The sequence below is a fragment of the Pongo pygmaeus genome, chromosome 8 (genome assembly GCF_028885625.2).
Source record: "Pongo pygmaeus isolate AG05252 chromosome 8, NHGRI_mPonPyg2-v2.0_pri, whole genome shotgun sequence".
NCBI classification, from domain to species: Eukaryota; Metazoa; Chordata; class Mammalia; order Primates; family Hominidae; genus Pongo; species Pongo pygmaeus.
Window position 1 is genome coordinate 125,231,534 of NC_072381.2, and position 25,498 is coordinate 125,257,031.

The window sequence follows — 25,498 nt, forward strand, 5'->3', positions numbered from 1 at the left end:
TAAACATTCAAAGAAATAAAGGAAACCACATAAAAAGAACTTCAGGAAAATATGAGAATCACCAAATAGAGAGTGTCAATAAAAAGAAATAATTTTTTAGAAGGAAATAAAAATTCTGCAGTTGAAAAATATAGTCAAAATTCTCTAGAGGTGCTCAGATTTGATCAGGCAGAAGAAAATCACTAAACTTGAAGAGAAGTTCACTGAGATTAGTCTAAGAAACAGAACAAAAAAAGAAGAATGAGGGAAAATAAACAGAGCCTTGAAGACCTGTGGGATACCATTAAATGCATCATCAGATACACAGTGGGAGTGTCAGAGGAGAGGAGAGAGAAATGAGGCAGAAAGAAACATGGCAAAAACCTTCCCAAATTTGTTGAAAACTTCCCCAAAATATGAATTATTCTGCACCTCCAAGAAGCTCAACAAACTCCATGTAGGATAAACTCAGAGATCCACACATAGACACATCATAGTCAAAACTGTCAAAAGCCACAAAATCTTGAAAGCAGTGACAGAAAAATGACTCAGCGAGTACAAAGGATCCTCATCAGAAACTAGCTGGCTTCTCAGTAGAAACCACCAGAGGCCAGAAAGTGGTGGGAGGACATATTTGAAATGATGAGACAAAGACTATAAAACCAAGAATTCTACATCCAGCAAAACTAGCCTTAAGGAGAAATTAAGACATTCCCAGATAAACAAAAACTTAAAAGAGGGCTGGGCATGGTAGCTCACACCTCTAATTCCAGAATTTTGGGAGGCTAAGGAGAGAGGATAACTTGAACTCAGGAGTTCGAGACTAGCCTGGGCAACATAAAGAGAACACACACACCCACACACACACACCCACACCCCCCCCCACACACACCCACACACACCACACCCACACACCCACCCACACCCACACCCACACACACCACACACACCCACACCCACACACCCCCACACCCACACACCCACCCACACCCACACACCCACACACCCCCACACACCCACACACACCACACACACACACCCACACACACCACACACACACACCCACACCCACACCCACACCCACACCCACACACACCACACACACACACCAAAAAAAACCAAAGAATTAGCTGGGCACAGTGGCACATGCCTGTGGTCCCAACTACTCAGGAGGCTGAAGTGGGAGGATGGCTTGAGCCTGGGGGGGTTGAGGCTGCAGTGAGCCATGGTCACAACACTGCACTCTAGCCTGGGTGACAGAGCGAGACCCTGTCTCAAAAAAAAAAAAAAAAAAAAGAATTTGCACAAGTAGACCTGCCATGCAAGAAACACTAAAGACAGTTCTTCAGGCTAAAATGAAAAGATACTAGACAGTGACATGAACCCACCCCACATGAGGAAATAAAGGGTGCTGGTAAAAGTGATTGCATAGGCAAATAGAAAAAATAGTACAGAAGTCTTTTCCATTTCTAACTTTTTTCTCTAAAAGACAACTGCAAAAGCAGTAATTCTAAATGTGTTGATGGACATACAATGTATTGAGAGGTAATTGTATGACAGCAGCACAAAGGAGAGGAGAAGGAACAGAATTATAAAGGGGCAAAGTCTTTGTATAATATAATTAAACTGGCATTAGCCACACAAATTTTTTTTTAATTAAAAATAACTAAACAAACTGGCATTAATCCTTAATAGATGATTATACTAACATGTTAAGTTTATCCCCCCAGGGCAACCACTAAGAAAATAACTTTAAGAAACTTCAAGGGATTAAAACGGGACACTGGAAAATACCTATTTCAAACAAAAAAATAATGGAGTAACAGAGGAATAAAAAAAGACATGACAGAAAACAAACAGCAAAATAACCTTATCAGTAATTATGGTAAATGTAAATTGGTTGCATACTGCAATTCAACACAGGGAAATCCTTTATTTTAACCTAGACATACCTTGGTTATTTCATCAGATATGCTGTATTCCAAGAATCTCAAAAGAGTTAGATAAATGCGGAATTTGTTCAGCACGGAAGGCAGCACCGCTGAGAGAAGGCTGTTCATGTACTCCTCCATGTTTGGTGGAATTAGCTGGGGCTGTAAGTGAATCTGGCAGTCTGCCTGAAAAGAGAAGGAGTACACTGTATTTTCTGAGTTCCTAAATTAATCTACATTTTTAAAGAAAGATGCATCATAGAGTCTGTCAGCCCCTATAGGAATTAGAAAATACCATTTATTATTTAGGGGGAGGGAATAATGTTTTTTTTTCTGTGTGTGTGAGACAAGGGTTTTGTCCTGTCGCCCAGGCTGGAGTGCAGTGGTGTGATCGCAGCTCACTGCAATCTGCCTCCCAGGCTCAAGTGATCCTCCCACCTCAGCCTCCTTAGTGGTGGGACCACAGGTGCATGCCACCATGCCTGGCTAATTTTTGAATTTTTTGTAGAGACAAGTTTCATCATGTTGTCCAGGCTGGCCTCAAAGTCCTGGGCTCACGCAATCCACCTGCCTTGGCCTCCCAAAGTGCTAGGATTACAGGCGTGAGCCACCGCACCCGGTGAGCATCTATTTTTAATATTAATTTATAACTACCTCAGAAATATAGCTTTATAACTACCTCAGAAATAATTATGAAGGCTTTTTCTTGGTTACTTATGTTTCCTCAATGGTATCAGTAAGCACATAAAAATGTAGCCAACCTCTAAAAAGCAGCTAATTAAAAAGGTCTATCAACACTTGCACACAGAAAACATATCCTTAGCCATTTCATTCTTAGTCAAAGGCGGTTTCTCATCAATCGCAGGTGAATACTATTATACAGAGACTATACACCATTTGACAACTGGGAGCATTTCTCATCATCCACAGAATTAAAAGCTCTCTTTACCAGCCACTCTGAAGACATACCAGAGCATTTCACCGTAAAGCATGAAAATAACTACCAAGTGACCAAAGACATTTTAAAACGAACTCTAAAATATTTTTCACATAAGATTAGCAGAAAACAATGGGTCAAAGGTAGCAAGAACCGAAGTCTGGATGTTAAAATCAGGCAATCTCGCTATGCTCACATGTGGGTGTTTCTGCTGCCAACAGCCTTGCTGGTCTCGTGATTTGCTGATATCTGAGCTTGGTAGATGTAAGGTTTGCATCCATGGCAGTGCAAAATACTCAATTCCATTAATGATCAGCAGTCACAGTTTTTTTTTTTACAACAAATGTAACTTATTAATAAGCGGTACCAAGAAACAGCAAAAATGTAGGTATTTTTCCAATGTCAACCTCCCTCCATTTAAAAATGACTCATCATACCGGGAGGAGTGACCTCCCCTCCGAAGTAATGAAAACGTTAATATTGCAGGGGAATTCCATCTGATGGTAGCTGAAGTCATAATCCACCTTCTGCCACGTTATGAGGTTGCTCAGGGCTGTCACATTATGAACACCTACGAAGGCAGGAAAACACTTTGTCATTTGACTTTAATCATCTAAACAAATCAGTTTTGCTGACACCGATGATGAGCCATGAAGTTTCTACTGCTTTTAATAAAGGGTATGAGGCGCTGTCCAATTTACTAAGCTAAACGTCACTAAGTGTGTAGGCTTACAGCAGTCTTGGTCAAGGTAGAACTTTCTGGGGGCAGGGGATCCCCCCCGCAAATCTAATACCTAGCATCTGGTATGCACCTAGACATAAAATAGTTCCCAAGTATGATTATTTCTAAGTGGTGTATTTACAGGGCTAAACCCAGGAAACACTAAAACTAACTTCATACATAGATCAGCCTAGTGAATTTTACAGATTTTATATTCCCCTTTGCCTTAAACGTGCCCAGTCTACCTCATTTTTTCTTCTACCTTTACCTCTTGAGCTGATCGCCAGCAGTGTATTCTTAATTGTCTTCATTTGAGCACTGGTAAACAATCTGCTTTCTTGTGATTTTATAATATATTCCACAACTGAGGTTAGCGCAAACCATTTGATCTATTATTTTTCAGACCTTCTCTGAAAACTATTTACAAACTTTACAATGGGAGGTTAAAAAATAATCAGGCAGGTGTGGTAGCGGGCACCTGTAGTCCCAGCTACTTGGGAGGCTGAGGCAGGAGAATGGTATGAACCTGGGAGTTGGAGCTTGCAGTGAGCCGAGAGTGGCCACTGCACTCCAGCCTGGGCGACAGAGCAAGACTCCGTCTCAAAACAAAAAAAATTCTATTATATCTTTTCTACACTTTCCTTTTGAGGTATTAGATGACTAAAGGTAAAGCTTCCTCCCATTTCAGCTTTTTAAAAAAGCTATTTGGGGCAGGTGCAGTGGCTCACACCTGTAATCCCAGCGCTGTGGGAGGAGGCCAAGGCAGGAGGATCACTTGAGCCCAGGAATTCAAGATCAGCTGGGCAACATAGTGAGACCCTGTCTCTACCATTCCTTACACTCACTGAACAAAAAATTTTAGGTTATATACAACTACGCAAAGAACCCAACATTGTAGGCCCATACAGACGGCTCCAACCATTCGCTGACAACAAAACTTTTCACCAAAGAACCCTTACGACCCTCAACATCTAATACTACCCTTTATATTACTGCTCCATTATATTAATACTACCCTTTATATTATTGCTCCATTATATATAATATATAAAATATATAAGATATTATATATTAAATATATAAGATTATATATAAGATATATAATATCTGTTCCATTGTACTACTTTCAGAATACTATGGCAAAACACAGTTGGTGTATAAAATTAGTTTATAACATATGCTTTAATCAAATTCATATGCCAAGCCTTTATCTTACATTATTTGTTAAATGTGAATTTGTCCATAGATACTCTTTTAAAAGTTATTCCTAGATCTGGCTTTAGTGGGAAGGAAGTCAGAAATGGAAGAGAAACATCTATGTACGTACCTGGGGTATCCAGCTGCCCCTGTTCCAGGAGAGTCTCATCGATTACAAGGGAAGTGTTGCTGGGCAGCTGGAGGAGCCCACTGACCAAGCGATTGGCTGTGTAGTCTTTGTGGGGAATGAATTTCAAATGGTTCATGTTCTCTATAGTCATCTGTAGACGAAAAGACTGCAAAGAGAAATTTTTTAGTGAACAAGAATTTAAGTTTCCCTGTTTTAAGAAAATATGTACTTGGAATTAAAGATCGTGTTTCATATGGAAAAAGTGATCTTATAAATTTCTAAGGGAGTAGTGATATGGTTTCTTGAACTCTGGAAGCAAAAATAGTATCTAGATCTTACATTTGAATTTCATCCATTTTATGAGCTACTTTATTCTCAAATGTCTTGTTCAATGTTCTTGAAAATCAATTTTAATTTAAGCAATGAAACAAATGGTAGATAACTGACATACAAATATTAAATACCCCAAAGCCTAACCTCTTTCACCTAACACAAGCTAGCTAACAAAAAGAAAATGTTAATTTTACTCTTCAAGACAGGGAGAGAAAAGCTTAATTTTCCTCTATATTCTTTGAGTTAAAATTGTATTCATTTATCATAGACATTTTTGAACAAACTTTTCAGAGAAAAATCAAGGAGCAGAGCACACTGAGCTGTGGGGGGACCTGCAGCTCTCAGGAGGTGCCTCCAGGACACGAGCACCTTCTCACTCAGTGTAACGAGTAAGCGACCCATCTATGCTCCTCCTCCAGCTCTTGAGCCACCATTCCCAACACCTTCTGTGCTCTGCCTTGTACACCAATCCATTCTTCCATCCCTCCGGCCTGAAACAATGTGGCAGGGATGGAGAAGAGGGTATGGTGGGGGAAGGCTGTCAAGGAAGAGGTAAGACATATTGCGAAAATTTACAGTAGTTTTGTGTATTACCTCAGTGATTCTAAGAACAGGGGGAGCTTAGGGGTGCTGATTCTAAGAAAACAGGGGGAGCTTAGGGGTGCTTAAATGACCTACCATGTATTAATTTATTTGTTGGTCTTCTACCTAAACTCTGTGAGGGCAAAGGATCTGTTTCAATAATTCTCAAAATGTGGTCCTGAGAACCCCCAGGGAAGTGCTTAAACCCTTTTACGGGGTCAATCAGGTCAAAATCATGCATGGATAAAAGATCCTTTCAATGGGCGAGACTAATGAATTTTACCATAGCAGACTATGGAAAGTTTATGAATAGGATTTCAGATTCCACACTTAACTATCTTTAAGAAAATGTCATGTGGACAGTTTTGGTCTAGTATCAAAGACCACCACCCAGTTATCTGCAAAGGCTATTGAAACCATACTTCCTTTACCAACTACTTTTCCATCTGTGTGAGGCCAGCTTTCCTTCATATACTTCAACCAAAACCTGAGATTACAACAGACTGAAGGCAGAAGCAGATACAAGCATCCATTGTCTCCTATTAATCCAGACATTAAAGAGATTTGCAAGAATGTAAAACAATGTCACTTTTATCACTAATCATTTTTGACTTGGGAAAAGTTGTTTTTATAAAAATATTTATATGTAATTTTTTATTTTTAATAGGTGTATTTACTTTATCTTCTAGTTTGGTAAATTAATGATAAATATAATCATAACATGAAAAACAGCTCTTTGAGTACTAATACATTTTTCAGAGTGTAAAGTGAGTCTAAGGAGACTGAAAACTACTGGTATATTCTGGTCCACTTCTGCTTCTTGAGGGCCTGGACGAGTGTTAGCACTGAGACACTCAATACATTTGGTTCAATAAGGATCTAGTGCACCTTCTTCAATTTCCAAAGAAGTGATCAGTATTTTCAGTCACACAACTAATCAGAAGCAATTCCCCTGTTCCCAAGATCCTACCACCACGCAAATACTGCATTCCAGATACCCTGGCAAATAAAGTGAGCTCAACTTTCCAAACAGAATTAAAATTGAGGCAATGGAGATAAAGAACTTTATTACCCCAACTAAAAGAATTATGCTCCTATAATTTAGAGTTTATTTAGATTTAAGACTTTAGTGTACAAAAAGGATACCAAATTGGACAAATTGGTATCAACAGAGTATAATTTTAAGGGAGTTACTGCAATTGTTTTGTTAGACTTACAGAAATTTGTGCTTAGGCAAAAAGAAAAAAAAAAGTGAAACGTTTAGGGGAAAGTACATTTTACATTATGTAACTTGGTAGGCTTTGTTTCCCCTTAAATAAGATCTATTAAAATCTCTAAGTTAAATATTTGAAGTGAATGAAAGACAGTTAGATGGATTTCTTAAGTGTGCTTAGGTTTATAATACATATTTATATTCATCTTACTGCTGGAACAAGATGTTGAATAATTCGATACAAGTGTTCCGTGAAGGTACTATTCCGTGGGCAACCACTCAAGTTAACTGTAAATTTTCCTAGTGGAAGGACATCTCTTCTTGTATATCTAGAAAAGAAAGAGATCAATCAATAAGATGCTGAAGTGACTTCCTGATTTCTATCAAAAAGCAAAGAATAAAAAAATTAGCTTAATATTGTCATTAAAAATAAACCAGAATATTCTGACCAGTTATTTTATCAGAATAACAGCAATAAAAGTAATAGCCAATATTTGTACTTAAGTGCTGCTGGTCATGTGCCAAAGACCGTTCTGAGTAGGTAAATGCTTCCTCATTTAACCCCTAACCATTCAGCGGTAGGTACTGTTGTCTTTGCTTTACAGATGAGAAATCCGAGGCACAGAGATGATAATAAGCAACATGTTCATCTAAACGGAAGCTGACAGAGCTGGGATATGAATCCGGGTAGTCTGGTTCCAGAGCCTGTGCTCTCAACCATTATGTACTACTGTCACAGACTGATTTGAGAAAAGATAAGATTTACAGCACAAAGATGTTTCCTGCAACTTTATAATACAGAAAAGCTAGGAAAACCTACCATTTAGGGAAATGGTTACAGTATGGTACAACTGCATAGTGAAATACTTTGCAGCCACTACAAAGTTCATGAAGCATTATGATGGGAAAATGTTTAATATATATCAACTGCTGAAAACAAGACACACATCTGTACTTAGAGTGTAACTAAGACCTATGCAGGGATGTATACATATGTAAACAAAAACCAATGAACGTGTACCTAAAGGTTAACGGAGGTTCTAAGTGGTGAAATTACAGATGATGTGCATTTTCCTCTTTATGTTCTTGGAACTTGTCAAAGGCCCACACTAGTTTTAAAATCAGAAAACAAAGAAATACAGTAGAGTCAAGGGATGCGGTGCTAGTGTCAATGTCCACGTTAAACGTGCACATGACGTGGGTGCCTTGGGATGTATAAACAGAGTGTTCAGAATGCAAAAGGGATAAAACAGCTCATTTTACTCATCAGCCAGGTCCTTTATCTCGTGGGTCCCCAACGCCCAGGCCATGGACCAGGCCATGGATGAGGGGGCATTACCGCCTGAGTTCCGCCTCCTGTCAGATCAGCAGTGGCATCAGACTCTCACAGGAGCGCGAACCCTATTGTCAACTGTGCATTTGTGTGTCCCTTATGAGAATCTAACTAATGCCTGATGTTCGGAGGTGGAACAGTTTCATCCTGAAACCATCCCCACTCCGGTCCATGGAAAAATGGTCTTCCATGAAATGGGTCCTTGGTGCCAAAAAGGTTGGGGACCACTGCTTTATCTGATTTTGGCTCTAAAATGTAAGGGGACATAATCAAAATGCTAAATGTGAAACTGTAAGAAAAGGAATTTGTCTATGATTTGGTATAACAGTTGTTAACCCTGAACAGATAAAAACCATGTGATGAAGCCCAATAAGGAAAACACACAAATTGCACCAGCAATCTTCCCGCTCTTCCACTTCCACACACACCAAACTCCCCTAATTCCCACCAGGATACAGCACTTACACTGTGGAGATGAGATGCAATATAAGGTATTCAGCAGCCAAACTATCCCCCAGAAGGGCATGAGTAAGGAACCCAAGAAGTTCTGCTCTGACTGGAGACAATTCGGACATGAAACTTGAAACAACTGAAGGAGAAAGGGAGACCTGAGTCAGGACACCCACACTAGTTCCTCTCAAGTGTCTTAGGTAAAAAATAACTACGTGAGCAAAGCACAACAATTCAGTGGACAGTAAGTAAAGCTTAACATATCCGTCAGTAAGTGATGCTAATCTTAAAAATAAGGCAGTTTGCATCCTCCTTTTTTTTGAGACCAACTTTTGCTCTTTTTGCCCAGCCTAGAGTGCAATGGCGCCATCTCGGCTCACCGCAACCTCTGCCTCCGGTTCAAGTGATTCTCCTGCCTCAGCCTCCCGAGTAGCTGGGATTACAGGCACATGCCACCACGCCTGGCTAATTTTGTATTTTTAGTAGAGACAGGGTTTCACATATTGGCCAGGCTAGTCTCGAACTCCTGACCTCAGGTGATCCACCCACCTCGGCCTCCTAAAGTGCTAAGATTACAGCCGTGAGCCACTGCACGCAGCCTTGTATACTCTTTTGTCCTCATTTCAGTGAAGAGAATTAACATAAGAGAAAAATGGGGCAATGAGAGAGAGATTACTGAAAACACTTATTGTGAGGAATGAAGACCTGACTCTTAATTCCACTATGAGCACATTACAGGCAGCTCTGGACACACACTGAGGCTAACAGTCGATAGCTGACTAGGCTGTAACACTTACACTTACAGGTTTTGCTCTCCTCTTTGTTAAGGCAGGCAGGCAATAATGGGTTGATGTGTTGCAACTTCTGGGCTAAGATCACATGAATTCTCGGCACTAATGAAGCAGGAGGACTGTGTACTCTCTGCTCTTCTGCTGTGTCTGTGCACTCCATCGGATCCAGCAGTGCAGAGGCATCCCTGTGGAGAGATGATAAAGTTTCAATTTAGAGAGACATCAATTGCACAGATGCAAAAATAATATGCATCTTGGAAAACAAAATTAGAGTTAAAGCCAAGAATATTTCCACCTGTACATCTCCTTAAAGAACAAAAGTGGCCTCTCGTTCTAAAGTGTTACATCACACAGACTTCAGGCTTGTTAAGACATATCATGAAATAATGCATTTATTCCATTTTTCAAGAACGGTATTTTTATTTTAATTTTTTTTGGAGTCTCACTGTGTTGCCCAGGCTGGAGTGCAGTGATGCGATCTCGGCTCATTGCAACCTCTGAAAACTTGAAATTATATAAAAACAAAGGAGATCAAAAAAAGAGCACACAGACTCACCTTTCATCATTACTCAGTATACTCAGCACAGGATCCACAGACAGTATGCCATATAGCTCAAGAATGTCATTTACTTTGAAACAATCCCAATCTTCATAAACCTAACAAGAGACCACATGAAATCACACTGTTAGAACAGACACAAAGCTTAAGATATTCGTCTTAAAGTACCAATATCTTGGAATTTTAGATCAGGAAATAGACCTTAAAGCAAGTCCTTTATTTTATAAATTTTTATAAATTAAGACCAAGAGTCATTCTGCTAGTTAGCAAATAAGTGAAAAACCAAAACACAGGATGCCTAACTTCCAGACTAATGTCTGTTTTCAATATACCACAGTACTACAAAAAAAAAAAAAAAAGGCTTTCCTAAAATTAAAAAAAGCCTTTTCCCAAAGGCTGACAGTTAAAACTAGAACCGTGCACTATCTCAAAACCTATTAAACCACACCAAGAAAAGGAAAAAACAAAAACAAGATGATTAACTTTGCATTTATTCATAAACTGCAACATCGGATTAACACAAAACTTGGAATGGCCAGAAGATTTTTCACAATTAAAAAAAAAAAAAAACCTTTCAAAATTGCCTGTCATGATGGACTGAGTAACAGTCAAGGCCGTTTATTGATCAGACCTGGTAGAAGCATGGCAGGGGAAAAAGTGGTAATTTTGGTCCCTGTGCCATATGATTTAAGTGTCATTTTAATTAAAACCACTGAGAATCTGGGTGCAGTGGCTCACCCCTGGAATCCCAGAACTTTGGGAGGCTGAGGTGGGTGGGTCACTTAGGTCAGGAGTTCGAGACCAGCCTGGCCAACATAGTGAAACCCCATCTCTACGAAAAATATAAAGAACTAGCTGGGTGTGGTGATGCATGCCTGTAATCGCAGCTACTCAGGAGGCTGAGGCACGAGAATTGCCCGAACCCAGGAGGTAGAAGTTGCAGTGAGCCGAGACCATGCCACTGCACACCAGCGTGAGACTGCCTCAAAACAAAACAAAAAAACCCCCCAAACACAAAAAAACCCAAAATGCACAAAGAATAAGGATAGAAATCCTTAACAATCATTTCTGAACCTTCTATCACTTGCTCAATTATCAGGATCAAAACACTAGAATAAGTAAGATGGAAGAACAAACTATTAAAAGTTTTTTTCCTTCTGTTTTATCTTAAATATAAGTGAGAAATAGGTTTTGCTGAGAGAAGGAAGAAGACAAAAATGAAGAAGATATTATGTTAGAAATGATACAGGAAGGGAACAGACACAATTTAAAAGTTGTTCTGCTTCTGCATTTGAGATGTTCTTCGATTCTTTTAACTTGTGAATATGTTAGCTTACATGCAAAAGGAACGTGCAGGTGTGATTAAATTAATAACCTTGAAATGGGGGGGATTATCCTCGATTAACTGGCTGGGCCCCATGTAATCACACAGATTCTTAAAACTGGGGAAACTTTCCTGGTTGTGGTCAGATGAGATGTCAACATGAAAAAAATGGTCAGACAAATGCAATGTTGCTGGCTATGAATATGGAAGAAGGAGCCACAAGCCAAGGAAATTCTCCCTTAGGGGCTCCGAGAAAGGAATGTAGCCCTGCTGGCACCTCGAGTTTACCACAGTGAGACCATGTTGGATTTCTGACCTAAAGCCTGTAAGATGATAAACTTTTGCTGCTTTAGGCTATTAAATTTGCAGTGATTTGCTATAGCTAGCCCAGCACAAGAAAACATATGCAAATGCTCAGACACTAAGCTACTTTCTAAGACACATAACATTTCAGTGTTGGATCTATGAAAGGTTTTATTACCTTCACAAGGCATGCAGGGCCCTTCTCTCCTGGCAATGGAAAATTCAAATCAAAAGGAGAAGACAAGTTCAGAGAGTTCAGCTGTTGCCCAGTAGAAGCTTCAGTTTCTAAACGTTTTGGCTCTCCACACCATTGAAGACCACCAACACTCCCTAAATTCAAAGGATAGCATTGCACTTAGTCATTTCTAAGGCCTCCTGGAGAAAAAGAACATTCCATAAGTGCCTTTCAAGTTTGATATACGTGATGCTTCTGAGCTTGCAAAGTTCAAGTTGTTACAGTTTTTAAGGAAACAGCACATACTAACAAAGTCTTTTGTTTGATCTGTAAAAGGACAAAGATAAACATGAAGATCTAAAAATTTTACTTTTTTTTCCCCTTACTGTAAGATATCAACAAATTCCTCCCATCAAATCTCATGTATAACCAGTTTCAAAAGTTGATTTGCAATATGGTTACTTTGACATCTTTGATTTAAGGAATACATGGTCTACTGACAGCAAAACTCCTTGGTAGAACATACTTTTTCTATTAATTAAGCAGAATAAAACCATACAGCAATAAATTAATTTACCAAATACTTATTAATATCCAGTATGTACCAGGAATCAACCCAGTTGTTAGGGATATACAGGTCATTAAAAGAATAACCCCAACTCCTGAAGTAGTTACACTTTAGGGCTGATAACATGAGAATCAAATTATAGCCTGCCATACCACGAAACACCACTCAGCAATAAAAGGGACAAACTACTGATACATGCAACAATTGGGATGGATCTCAAGGGAATTGTGCTGAAGAAAAGACAATCCCCAACGTTTATGTAATATATAATTCCATTCTTAAAATGACAAAATTCTAAGAGACGGAGAAGAGACCAGTGGTTGCTAGGGTCTAGAGACTTGTGCGGACGGAAGAGGCAGGAGAGTGGTAGTTATGGGCATAGAAGGGCAACGTGAGAGATCTGGGTAATGAAATATTCCCGATCTTAACTGTGGTGGTGGCCACATGACTCTACCTATGTGATAAAACTGCAAAGAACAGGCCAGGCGCAGTGGCTCAAGCCTATAATCCCAGCACTTTGGGAGGCTGAGGCAGGTGGATCACGAGGTCAGGAGATCGAGACCATCCTGGCTAACACGGAGAAACCCCGTCTCTACTAAAAATACAAAAAATTCCAGGCGTGGTGATGGGTGCCTGTAGTCCCAGATACTGGGGAGGCTGAGGCAGGAGAATGGCGTGAACCTGGGAGGCGGAGCTTGCAGTGAGCCGAGATTGCGCCACTGCACTCCAGTCTGGGCGACAGAGCAAGACTCCGTCTCAAAAAAAAAAAAAAAAAAAAGGATAAAAAATGATTGTATCAATGTCCATTTTCTGGTTATGACATTCTACTATAATTACGTAAGGTGTTACCATCGGGGGAAGTAGAGGCTAAAAGGTATACAAGATCTTTCTGTATTATTATTATTTTTTTTTTGAGACAGAGTCTCGCCCTGTCACCCAGGCTGGAGCATGGTGGCGATCAGGGCTCACTGCAACCTTCACCTCCCGGGTTCAAGCAATTCTCCTGCCTCAGCCTCCTAAGTAGCTGGGATTACAGGCGTGCAACACCATGCTCAGCTAATTTTTGTATTTTTAGTAGAGATGGGGTTTCACCATGTTGGCCAGACTGGAACTCCTGACCTCAAGTGATGTGCCTGCCTCGGCCTCCCAAAGGGCTGGGATTATAGGTGTGAGCCACCGCGACCAGCCTCTCTCTATTATTTCTTACAACTGCATGTAAATCTATACTGTGTCAAAATAAAAAGTTTAAAAATATGTATAGCCTAAAACATTGACTAAACACCAACAAGTTTTACTTTATATAAATAAGTACTCAAATGCATAAAAAGCCAGCATTAAGACATTCAAACAAGAATGGTAAGAAATAAAAAGTAGCATCAACTGCTTAAGTGATAAGAGAATTAACATATTTCTTGGACTTGAATACATACTCGAATATATTACAATATATAAGTTACTATGATATTTATTTGAGATGGAGTCTCTCTGTCACTCTGGCTGGAGTGCAATGGCACAATCTCAGCTCACTGCAACCTCCGCCCCTCTGGGTTCAAGTGATTCTACTGCCTTAGCCTCCCAAACAGCTGGGATTACAGGCGCCTGCCACCATGCCTGGCTAATTTTTGTATTTTTAGTAGAGATGGGGTTTCGCCATGTTGTCCAGGCTAGATGATAGACCATTAATTTTAATATATTCTGGGGATCGGTGGAGAAAGAGAATACTATGACATTTATATGTATTTATAGTAAAACATTCCAATTTTAAACACATTAAAATATATCTTAGCATTAAGAAAATTTGGAAATATCAATTTCTAAAGTACAGTAATGTATGGGTAAATACAATTCATTAGTAAATCCCTGTTTACCACTGATTGTTAAATTTGCCTTGGCCAGGCACGGTGGCTCACGCCTGTAATCCCAGCACTTTGGGAGGCCGAGGCGGGCGGATCATCTGATGTCGGGAGCTCGAGACCAGCCTGACCAACATGGAGAAACCCTGTCTCTATTAAAAATACAAAATTAGCCAGGCGTGGTGGCGCATGCCTGTAATTCCAGCTACTCAGGAGCCTGAGACAGGAGAATTGCTTGAACCCCAGAGGCGGAGCTTGCAGTGAGCCAAAATCGTGCCACTGCAATCCAGCCAGGGCAACAAGAGTGAAACTCTGTCTCAAAAAAAAAAAAATAAAATAAAATAATAAACAAACAATAAATAAAATAAATAAAGCCTTCTCTACCCAATCTTGCAGATAGTAAATGACCAGACTGATTTGTTTTGCCTCCTTGTCCTTTTAATTTTTCCTTCTGATTAAAGGTGCTGAAGTGGATAGCACATACTCGAATATATTACAAACTCGAATATATTACAAATATAAAGACAAACTTATATACCCACCATAACAAACAAATCCACTGCTTATAAAAGCTAAGACTGGTTGGGCGTGGTGGCTCATGCCTGTTATGCCAGTGGCTTTGGGAGGCTGATATAGAAGGATCACCTGAGCCCAGGAGTTTGAGACCAGCCTGGGCAACATAGTGAGATCCCATCTCTACACAAAATTTAAAAAGTTAGCTGCGTATGGTGGCATGCGCCTATAGCCCTAGCTACTAGGCAGGTTGAAGTGACAGGGGATCACTTGAGCCCAGGAGGTCAAGGCTACAGTAAGCCACAATTATGCCACTGCACTCCAGCCTCGGTGATGGGAGTGAAACCCTGTCTCAAAACACAAACAAACAAGAAAATTAAAAAGAAAATGAGAAAGCATGTTTTCAGATAAAAATAACTCATTTTTAGGGTGAAGTACCAGGCTTCTGTATTAAAAATAAATATGAAGATAGAAAAGACCTTTCCAGATAGTCACTTGAGACTCCAAAAACATACATTAGAGCAGCCACTTGTCACAAAGTGATGCCTAATTGCTCATTTGCAAAGCACAGTCTGATCAGAGTACTGTAAAAACTCTCAACATGTCTGTAACTCTGATAAATTGCCAGCTCCTAAATATAGAGCTATATTACGTAACAATTCACTCTGAAAACCAATCTACTGTAAGAGAGCAAAGTCTAGAGAAAACCTGTTGGCACACACTACCTGCTTGTCTGGCACCTGCATGTTGGTCTTTCTGTTTATTGGGCTGTAGGTCCATATCGTCATCATCTTCATAACTCCTCTTGTGGCGACTAGGAGTGTAGGATGTTGAGGGACTGACTCGAGCTTGGTTTGCATTAACATAGGCGTTAAACGAAAAGTTAAGAAAAGACTACCATAAACTGAGGAATATCCTAAATATTTTGCTAATTATATGACTTATAAAAAATTACTGGTTTGGCAATTCAGTTAAAATGGAAATGCATTTGTAAAAGGAGGCGAGACTTCCAGTTCTGTCATGAGAGTAATGGGTGTCGGCCTTATGCTGCTATCCTTGCTGTAAACAACAATGTAACTGGACGAAATATGTGAAGCAACTGTTTTCAGTCACTGGACAACAGGGAACATAAGGTTATGATCCTTGAATGAGGAGAAACACAGCAGGTAAACTCCAAATTCTCCCAGCTCTCTCCTGGAGACATTCTCCAAACTGCAACAAAGAGCACTAGAGGCCCTGCTCTTACTGGGTGGAGAAGACAGAGCACATGGTTCAGGGCTAGTGAAGCAACTGGAATTTGCAGAGAAGTACTAGAAAGGAAGTAGTTATGGATAAAAGACCCTGAAGTTTCCATTTGGATCTCTGACAAAACACTAAACTGTGGATATACAAGTCAAGATTCCCTGAGGCCTAGCAGAGAACAGCTGCTAGTTGGCAGAGAGTTAAATGGAGACTCTGGAAGTAGTATAATACTAGAATGGACCCTACTAGTCATTCCAGGCATTTGGGTAAGACCTAGAAATAGCAGACCTCATGAATAAGGATGATCAACTGTTCAACAAGGGCTGTTCTACACCACCCCTAACAAATCCCAGGTGGATGCAGTGGCTAACATCTGTAAATCCAGCACTTTGGGAGGCTCAGGTGGGAGGATCACTCAGCCCAGGAGGTTGAGAGTAGCCTGGGCAACACAGTGAGAACTCAACTCTTTTTTTTTTTTTTTGACAGTCTCGTTCTGTTGCCTAGGCTGGAGTGCAGTGGTGCGATTTCAGCTCACTGCAACCTCAGCCTTCTGGGTTCAGGTGATCCTCCCGTCTCAAGCCAAAGGAGTAGCTGGAACCACAGGTGCCCACCACCACGCCTGGCTAGTTTCTGTAGAGACAGAGTTTTGCCATGTTGGCCAGGTTGGTCTCAAACTCCTGGCCTCAAGTGATCCTCCTGCCTCTGCCTCCCAAAGTGCTGGGATTATAGGCATGAACCACTGTGCCTGGTCTATTTTTTTAAAATAAATAAAATATTAAAATAAAAAATAAAAATTCTACATCCAATGAAAATGTTCTTCAAAAATTAAGGTGAGGCCGGGTGTGGTGGCTCACATCTGGAATCCTAGTGCTTTGGGAGGCTGAGGCAGGTAGATCACTTGAGCTCAGGAGTTCAAGACCAGCCTGGGCAACAAAGGGAGAGACTCTGTCTCAAAAATAAATAAATAAATAAAACAAAAATGAAGGTGAAATAAAAGACATTTTCAATTGAACAGAAACTGAAAGAATTCGTCACCAACAGATCTGTATTAAAAAAAAAAATTGCTGGCCGGGCGCAGTGGCTCATGCCTGTAATCCCAGCACTTTGGGAGGCTAAGGTGGGTGGATCACCTGAGGTCAGGAGATTAAGACCATCCTGGCCAACATGGTGAAACCCCGTCTAGACTAAAAACACAAAAAAATTGGCGTGGTGGCACACACCTGTAGTCCCAGCTACTCCGGAGGCTGAGGCAGGAGAATCACTTGAACTCGGGAAGCGGAGGTTACAGTGAGCTGAAATTGCACCACTGCAACTCCAGCCTGGCGACAGAGCAGGACTCTGACTCAAAAAAAAAAAAAAAAAAAAAAAAAAAAAATAATAATATCGCTAAAGGAAATGATGCCAAATATAAAAGATGAATTCTTCTTGCTTCTTAATTTATATAAAAGACAAATGACTGTTAAAAACAAAAATAGTATGTTGTGAGCTGTATAATCTAAGGACAAGTGAAATCTATGACAAAAATAGCACAAAGAATGAGAATACACAGAAGCAGACTGTTGCAAGGGTGAAGGATCAAAGAAGAAATCACAGGGGAAATTAGAAAATATTTTGAATTAAATGACAGTAAAAACCTAACAAATGAAAACTTGTGGGATGCAACTAAAGCAGTGATTGGGGAGAAATTTATAGCTTTAGTTGCTAACATCAGAAAACAAGAAAAATTTGAAATCAATAATCTAAGCATCTACTTTAAAAAGCTAGAAAAAGGGCCAGGCACGGTGGCTCACCCCTGTAATCCCAGCACTTTGGGAGGTTGAGGCAGGTGGATCATAAGGTCAGGAGTTCAAGACCAGCCTGGCCAACATGGTAAAACCCCGTCTCTATCAAAAATACAAAACAATTAGCTGGGCATGGTGGCAGGCACCTGCAATCCCAGCTACTTGGGAGGCTGAGGCACAGAACTGCTTGAACCTGGGAGGTGGAGGTTGCAGTGAGCCGACTGTGCCACTGCATTCCAGCCTGGGCGACAGAGCCAGCAAGACCCCATCTAAAAAAAAAAAAAAGGCTACAAAAAGACCAATTAAAACCAAACCAAAAAGAACGAAATAAAGCAGAAATGGATGAAGCAGAAAACAGAAAATTGAAGTTAAAAATAGACTAACATTATTGGGAATGAAAGAGATCAATGCTAGATATCCCACAGACATTAAAAAGAAAATACTCTGACAAGTTTTATGTCAATAAATTCAACAACTGGGTTTAAATGACTTCAAAACAGTCCTTGAAAGATACAATTTATCACAACTGACTCAAAATATCTGTTAAAACACTGAATTAGTCACTCCTGTAATCCCAGCACTTTGGGAGGCCGAGGCAGGCAGATCACGAAGTCAAGAGATCGAGACCATCCTGGCCAACATGGTGAAACCTCGTCTCTACTAAAAATACAAAAAGTGGCAGGCGTGGTGGCGTGTGCCTGTAGTCCCAGCTACTCGGGAGGCTGAGGCAGGAGAATCACTTGAACCCAGGAGATGGAGGTTGCAGTGAGCCAAGATCACGCCACTGCACTTCAGACTGGCAGCACAGCGAGACTCCATCTCAAAAAAACAAAAACAAACCAAAAAAACTGAATTGGTAGTTTAAAATGTTCTCACAAAGAAAATGCCCAGCTTAAAACCGTAAACCTAAATCTCATCAATTGGAGACTGTATAAACAAATAATACTTAGCAAAAGAAAAAAGAAAGAAATGAAGAACTACTGATACGCACAACATGGATGACTCTCAAATGGATGATGTTAAACACAAGATGTCAGACACAAAGACTACATATTATATGAGTCCATTTAGATGTCATTCAAGAATAGGCAAGACCAAGCCATAGTCAAGAATTCAGGATTGTGCTTGCAGGGGAGGAGGTAGTGACTAGAAAAAGGCAGAAAGGAATTTTTAGGCACAAGTTCTTTACTTTGGGATATAAATTCTATGGGTGTATGCATTTATCCAAATCACTGTGCATTACCTTAAAATCTGTGCATTTCAGTGTAGGTGGGCCATGCCTTAAAAAACTACTATCGTAAATAAAAAGGAAATGTTTCTACAATCCCCTCTCAAAAGAGCCAACACATTGTTTTCCCTTAATTAGAATGAATTCTAATTTGAAACTATTTTTTAATTATTATATTTTTTCAGTACCTTTAAATGTGCCTTAGGCGGAGCATGGTAGCTCACGTCTGTAATTCCTGCACTTTGGTAGGCTGAGGTGAGAGGATCACTTGAGCCCAGGAGTTCAAGACCAGCTTGGGCAACAAACTGAACCCTGTTCCTATAAGAAATCAAAAAATTCACCAGGGATGGTGGCACACGCTTGTGGTCCCAGCTACTTGGGAGGCTGAGGCAAGAGGATTGCTTGAGCCCAGCAGGCTGAAGCAGCAATGAGCCATGTTTGTGCCACTGCACTCCAGCCTGGGTGACAGTGAGTCCCTATCTCAAAAAAAAAAAAAAATTACCTCAATTATTTTAACAGTATTTCACTATAGGAATGTACTGTTATTTTAGCATTCCTCAGTGACAAATACTTAGCCTGTTTTATGGGTTTTCTCAATTAGAACAAATGAAACACATTTTATTAAAATAAAGCCAAGCTTTGCAAAGGAAGAATAATTAAAGGCTAAGTTTTTAGAAACCATCAACACAATAAGAAAGTTCAGACAAAGGATATTTCTTTTACCCACGTAGATTCCCCAGGCACCGGAACACAATAGAAAGTCTGTCTTTCCAAAGTGGTATTTCGTGGAGAGTTTAAATCAAGTTCTTGTTGAGGCTGTGATATACATAAAAAGTGTTTTTAAAAATTTATTTTAAAAAACCCAAAATTTATTTTAAAATTAGCAACCACATTTTCACATTATAACACTACAGCAAATATTTTACAGTTAATTAACAAGTAACTAATTCCAAACTATCACTTTTTAAAAGAAAATGGATATAAAATCACTTCAAATACTGTCATCAAACACTTCCTCCCTCAAATCCAGAAAAATGGGACCTCTGTGGACTGACTTAAAATCTGGGTCTAGTTCTCTGCTTTGTGGATCTAAAACCTTACTTTTATGAGGTTATCTAGGCCTTTTTATATTCTTGGAGTCTAACTCTTGGCTTATCCAAATCTTAGGAAACTGATTTATCAAACCCTAATATCAGTCCGTTAATTCACAACAGAAGTTGTTGCTCATTAAATATTCTAGTTCAGTAGGCAGATCTGGACAGAAAAATTGCCCTAATTTGGAAGGTTACTGCAAAGATTATATTAAACAAAAATGTAACTTCTGACAATTATTCAGAGTAATGAATTCATTTGAAAGATAGACTTGCGTAACCTTACACATGATGAACTTCAGGTCTGTTTTTCTTTTAGAGTGCTTCCATAAAATAAACACTGTGCCAAGCCTAATGGATCAACTGTATTAATGATTACAGTATCCCTTGTTTAAGGAGCCCTAACACATTAGGCTAATATATTACATTACTGTATACCATAAAAAGCTATGTATTAATATAACTCAGTAATCCCAGCATCTGGAAATGGGCCAATAAAATAGATGAGGCTGTCCATGTGTGACACTACCAAAGGCTAACAGAGAGTTGGTACATATGTTGCTCAAGAGTCATAAATAAAAGACTCATTCTAGGAAAAAGGTACCTTGGGCCTAGAAAGAAAAGCAAACAAAAAAATCCTTGCTTGTATGTATTAGGCTCAAACTTGATGTCTCTTGCGTCCTTTCCACTTCTTAGAGTTTTCTAAGTATATCTGAAAAAGAATATGCCTTTCCTAGGGAATAATATATGACTTTTGAATCTCATCTCCGAGCTACCTAGGAATGAATATTTCATTAAATTTCTGTATTATAGGCTGATTCTGACAGTTTTCTATGAAAGAAACAGTGAGATTACCATTGGCTTTGTCTTTGAAGGAATTAAAAAGGATTTAATTTTGCAAACTAGGGTTCTTTGTTTTACATATATTATATACAGGTATTGGAAAGAGGAATTAATTTTGGCATTAACAGTATTTCCCCTTCAAAAGATCTTTAGAGGATTAAAAAAAAGTCACATCAAACTCCTAAATAAAGCCAAATAAGGAAAACATTTCACATGATTTCTTGTAACTTATACACAAGATAAATAAATTTAAGATTAGCTAAACAAATAAATTCTCTGTTTAGGAAAAAATTCTTACTAAAAATGTTTTATATATATTAAAGATACATACCCCACACTCTGCTACATCTCTATATTTTCCAAAATGAAGAACCTATGACCCCAAACATAGAAAAACAGAATTATATCAATATATCAGAACCAAAACTACCACAAACAGTAAAAGGACAAAATTAATACCACAATTTCATGAAAACAGCAATACTTACATGTGCTTTTGTGTTTTGGTTAACCGTTTCGTAAACTCCCATGTAAAACTCAGGGTCAAACATATCCTGAATCATGCAACGAAATTTCACAAAACTATTAGGTTTCAAATAATGAAGGGGAACTTCATTCAGTGATGGTACCTTAAAGGAAAATAATCAAGTAAGTCAACTGAATTTCCTGTCTATACAACATTAAGCATATATACACAAACTTTATATCCAGACTCAAACTGTTACACACACACACACACACACACCCATGCCTCATCAGGGAGCCAAATGATCTCAATGGTCAATATAATTGCTGGAACCCAAGTTCTCTTCCATTTCTTTCAAGTTTTAGCTAACATTTGACCACAATGTAAAAGAATGCTAAAAAATGCTTTTCATTCAGAACACTTTTCAATGATCAAAAAGGCATTTACTTTGTTGAGCTCTTCTCTTAAAACTAGCACATGCCAATTTTTTTAAAATGAAGGTAATAAAACAAAAGTAACTGACACTCTTGTAACTAAAGATTTGTCTCAGGAAGTAACACGGTCAGTTACTGCCACCTAGAGGCATAATGTATAAGTATTTACATGCTTAAACTTAATTAGCAAAAGACCAAAATCTTTTAATACAAATGTACTTGAAGCATAAGTACATTAATTTACATGTTTTTAAATTACATGTGGGTTACTTAGTTACTCTACTAAGAGAAACTGTATAGTCTGTCCAACCCACTCCCTCGAAAATAGCAATAAGCTTACCCACTTAGGAGCATTATTTTCCTTCAGCTTTTCCTTAAAATATTCAATTACTTTCTTCTCCCAGTCAGGATTAACTCCATTTTGGGCTGAAAGAGAAATATACTTTTCAAAGCTAATGTACATGCAATATATAATAAGAGACTATGATCAGGTGAGTCACACAATAGTTCAGCCAGCAAAAAACAAACTAAAATTAGCTACTATGATAGAATGAATTTTTAGATAGGGTGCATTTTATACTTCAGTGTGTCTGAAGTACTACACAAGACACATTCAAGAAGCTGTACTGAGCAGGGGAAGGGGCAGTTACAAATCAGGAGGATGCTGACCTTCTGCAGGCTCTCTGGCACCCACAGTGTGTAGCTGGGGACACCTACAGAATGTGATACAAGGCCACCTAGATTCAACAGCATATGAAGCACTGCTTGTAAAGCACTCTGTTCTTTCAATACATTTTTATATAGTTTTTTTGTTTATCTTTACAACTATCCTGAAATAAAGAGCCTAAGTTTTTTTGTTTATAACTTCATTTGGGAATAATTCCAGAGTCAAAAAAGTTAGAAAGAACACCTGTATCCTTGCCCCATTTGCTTATCATTTGCTCCATCTCTTATATTTTTTCTGACTCATTTAAGATTAAGTTGCACTATCAGGTATTTTTGCCTCCAAATATTTCAGCGTGTCTCCTAAGGAACAGTACTAACCATAGTACTGTTATCAACCTCAGGAAATTCAAAATTGGCACAATACTTTTTATTTAATCTACCATCTATATTCCAATTTATCATATGACCCAATACTATCCCCTCTATAGCACTTTTTCCCCTTCAGTTACAGGACCCAGCTTAGGATCACTTTCGCATTTAGCTATCAGATCTCTTTAATCTCCTTTCATATGGAATAGTTCAGCAAACTTTATATTTCATGACATTGCTATTTAAGAAGAATAAGGTCCTTTTTTAAAAATTGAATGCTTCTCAATCTGGATCTGTTGGTTCCCTTATGATCAGATTCCAATCAAGTATAACCAAACTGCTGTTTAAACAATGTTGTCAAACTACTGTATAAGTGATATTTGTCCTTCCAGGTGTCTGAAAAGACATGATGTCCATCTTCCCTTCATTGGTGATGTTAATTTTGATCACCCAAAGTGACAGCCAATTACTCTACTGTGTAGTTACTATTTACTGCTTACAATTTAACAAGCCATCTACAGAAGGCACTTACGGGAACTGGGCAAGACCAAAAAGTGAGCTATTGACGGAATACAGATTTATGTGAACTAAAACCACCAAACCACACAGCTGGCCAATCCTGCTACTGTTTATATTCATCACACAAGTGTTATGAAGATTTGGAGTAAAAAATAAAGAAGTCTACACTTGTTATGGAGCTGCATCTGTTGAAAAGGACCATAAAATCCTAACACCATGTTTGAGCAGGACTTCCAAACACGTTTACTTAACTGGACAAGGGCCAGTTCTGAAAAAGAAGTAGGGATAAAAGATAAGTTGGGTAAAAGATAAGTGGGTATTTTTGCTTGTATTCAAACTGGATGTTTAAAGAAAAGACTATCACACAGCCATGACTGCCACACCAACTATTCTGCCTGCAATTGTGTAAAAAACGTGAGAATACCACATAACAGATAGTAAAGCTACATCAAGCAGTGACTGGGGAGCAGCAAGTTATTTCTAAGTTACTTGAATGTACATAAATGCAATTTTCTTTTTTCAGGCAGGGTGTTGTGTTGCTCTGTCACCCAGGATAGAGTACAGTGGTGTGATCCTGGCTCACTGCAACCTTAATTTCCTGGGCTCAAGTGATCCTCTGGCCTCAGTCTCCTGAGTAGCTGGGACCACAGGCACGGGCCACCACGCCTGGCTAATTTTTAAATCTTTTTGTAGAGACGGAGGTCTCCCTATGTTGTCCAGGTTGGCCTTGAACTCCTGGGCTCAAGTGATCGATCCTCCTGCCTCTGCACTTAAAATGAAAAAATTCTCTTGGCTGGGTGCGGTGGCTCACACCTGTAATTCCAACACTTTGGGAGGCCGAGGCAGGCAGATCACCTGAGGTCAGGAGTTTGAGACAAGTCTGGCCAACATGGTGAAACCCCTTTTCTACTAAAAATACAAAAATTAGCTAGGCGTGATGGTGCGTGCCTGTAATCCCAGCTACTTGGGAGGCTGAGGCAGGAGAATCGCTTGAACCCGGGAGGTGGAGGTTGCAGTGAGCCAAGATTGCCCCATTGCACTCCAGCCTGGGTGACAAGAGTGAAACTTCGTCCCCCCCGACACCACCCCCTCCACCGCACAAAAAGAAAAAATTATCAAGACACTGGATTCCTCCAGACTCCATGTGTGTCCTTAGGATCCAACTATGTATCCTTACCATATTGCTGCAATAAATCTTAGGAGGAGTACAATTATACAATGAATCATATAAGTCCTAGTAAATCTTCAAGCATATGGGTGGTTATGGGACTCCCCAACACATTTGTATATCAATACTTCATTTCTTTTTATTCCTATTATTCCTCTGAATAACAACCAATTTGTTTATGTATTTGCTTGCTAAAGGACATTTAGATTGTCTTCAGGTTTGACAACTATAAATAAAACTATAAAACACGTGTCTACAGGTTTTCATGTGAACATGAGTTTTCATTTCTCTAGAATGAGTATCTAGATATGACACAGTTGAGTACATGGTAAATGTATAAGATTCTACCTGTCTTCCAGAGTGGCTGCACCATTTTGCTAAGAGATCCAGCTGTTCCCATCCTTGCCAGTACTTAGTACTATCACTATGTATTTTTAAATTTTAGCTGTTCTAATATGCAACATCATGGCTTAAATTTGCACTTCCCTAATGGCTAACAATGCTGAACTCTTCTCAGGGGGATATTTGCTATCCTTGTATACTTGCTGGTGAAATGTCTATTTAAGCCTACTTAAATCTTTTGCCCCTTTTAAAATTGAGTTTTAAAATTACCACTGTGTTTTCTTATATATTCTGGATTCAAGTTCTTTTTCTGATACCAGATTTTCAAATATATTCTCCCAGTGTATAGCTTGTCTTTTCATGCTCCTAATAGAATTTTTTTTTACCGAACAAAGGTTTTTAATTTTGATGAAGCCCAATTTATCAAATTTTTGTTTTATGCACTGTGCCTTTGGTG

General features: G+C 39.2%; 1 protein-coding gene across 3 annotated transcripts in view; it reads right to left on the reverse strand.

Moving 5' to 3' along the window:
• The window catches only part of MCMBP (minichromosome maintenance complex binding protein), a 57,115-nt gene that overhangs the window by 2,615 nt on the left and 29,002 nt on the right, over positions 1–25,498 (reverse strand). For 2 of the 3 annotated variants that reach the window (XM_063670328.1, XM_054435354.2), the window contains exons 2-14: positions 22,318–22,403; positions 21,566–21,706; positions 21,409–21,450; positions 19,858–19,959; positions 15,618–15,762; positions 11,962–12,113; positions 10,154–10,254; positions 9,604–9,782; positions 8,822–8,945; positions 7,235–7,352; positions 4,896–5,061; positions 3,285–3,418; positions 1,932–2,096 (exon numbers count right to left, since the gene is read on the reverse strand). In XM_063670328.1, the coding sequence (XP_063526398.1) occupies positions 1,932–2,096; positions 3,285–3,418; positions 4,896–5,061; positions 7,235–7,352; positions 8,822–8,945; positions 9,604–9,782; positions 10,154–10,254; positions 11,962–12,113; positions 15,618–15,762; positions 19,858–19,959; positions 21,409–21,450; positions 21,566–21,640 (1,503 nt within the window). In that variant the 5' untranslated portion in view covers positions 21,641–21,706; positions 22,318–22,403. The remainder of the gene's footprint in view (positions 1–1,931; positions 2,097–3,284; positions 3,419–4,895; positions 5,062–7,234; positions 7,353–8,821; positions 8,946–9,603; positions 9,783–10,153; positions 10,255–11,961; positions 12,114–15,617; positions 15,763–19,857; positions 19,960–21,408; positions 21,451–21,565; positions 21,707–22,317; positions 22,404–25,498) is intronic. The other variant, XM_054435355.2, reaches the window with a different exon arrangement.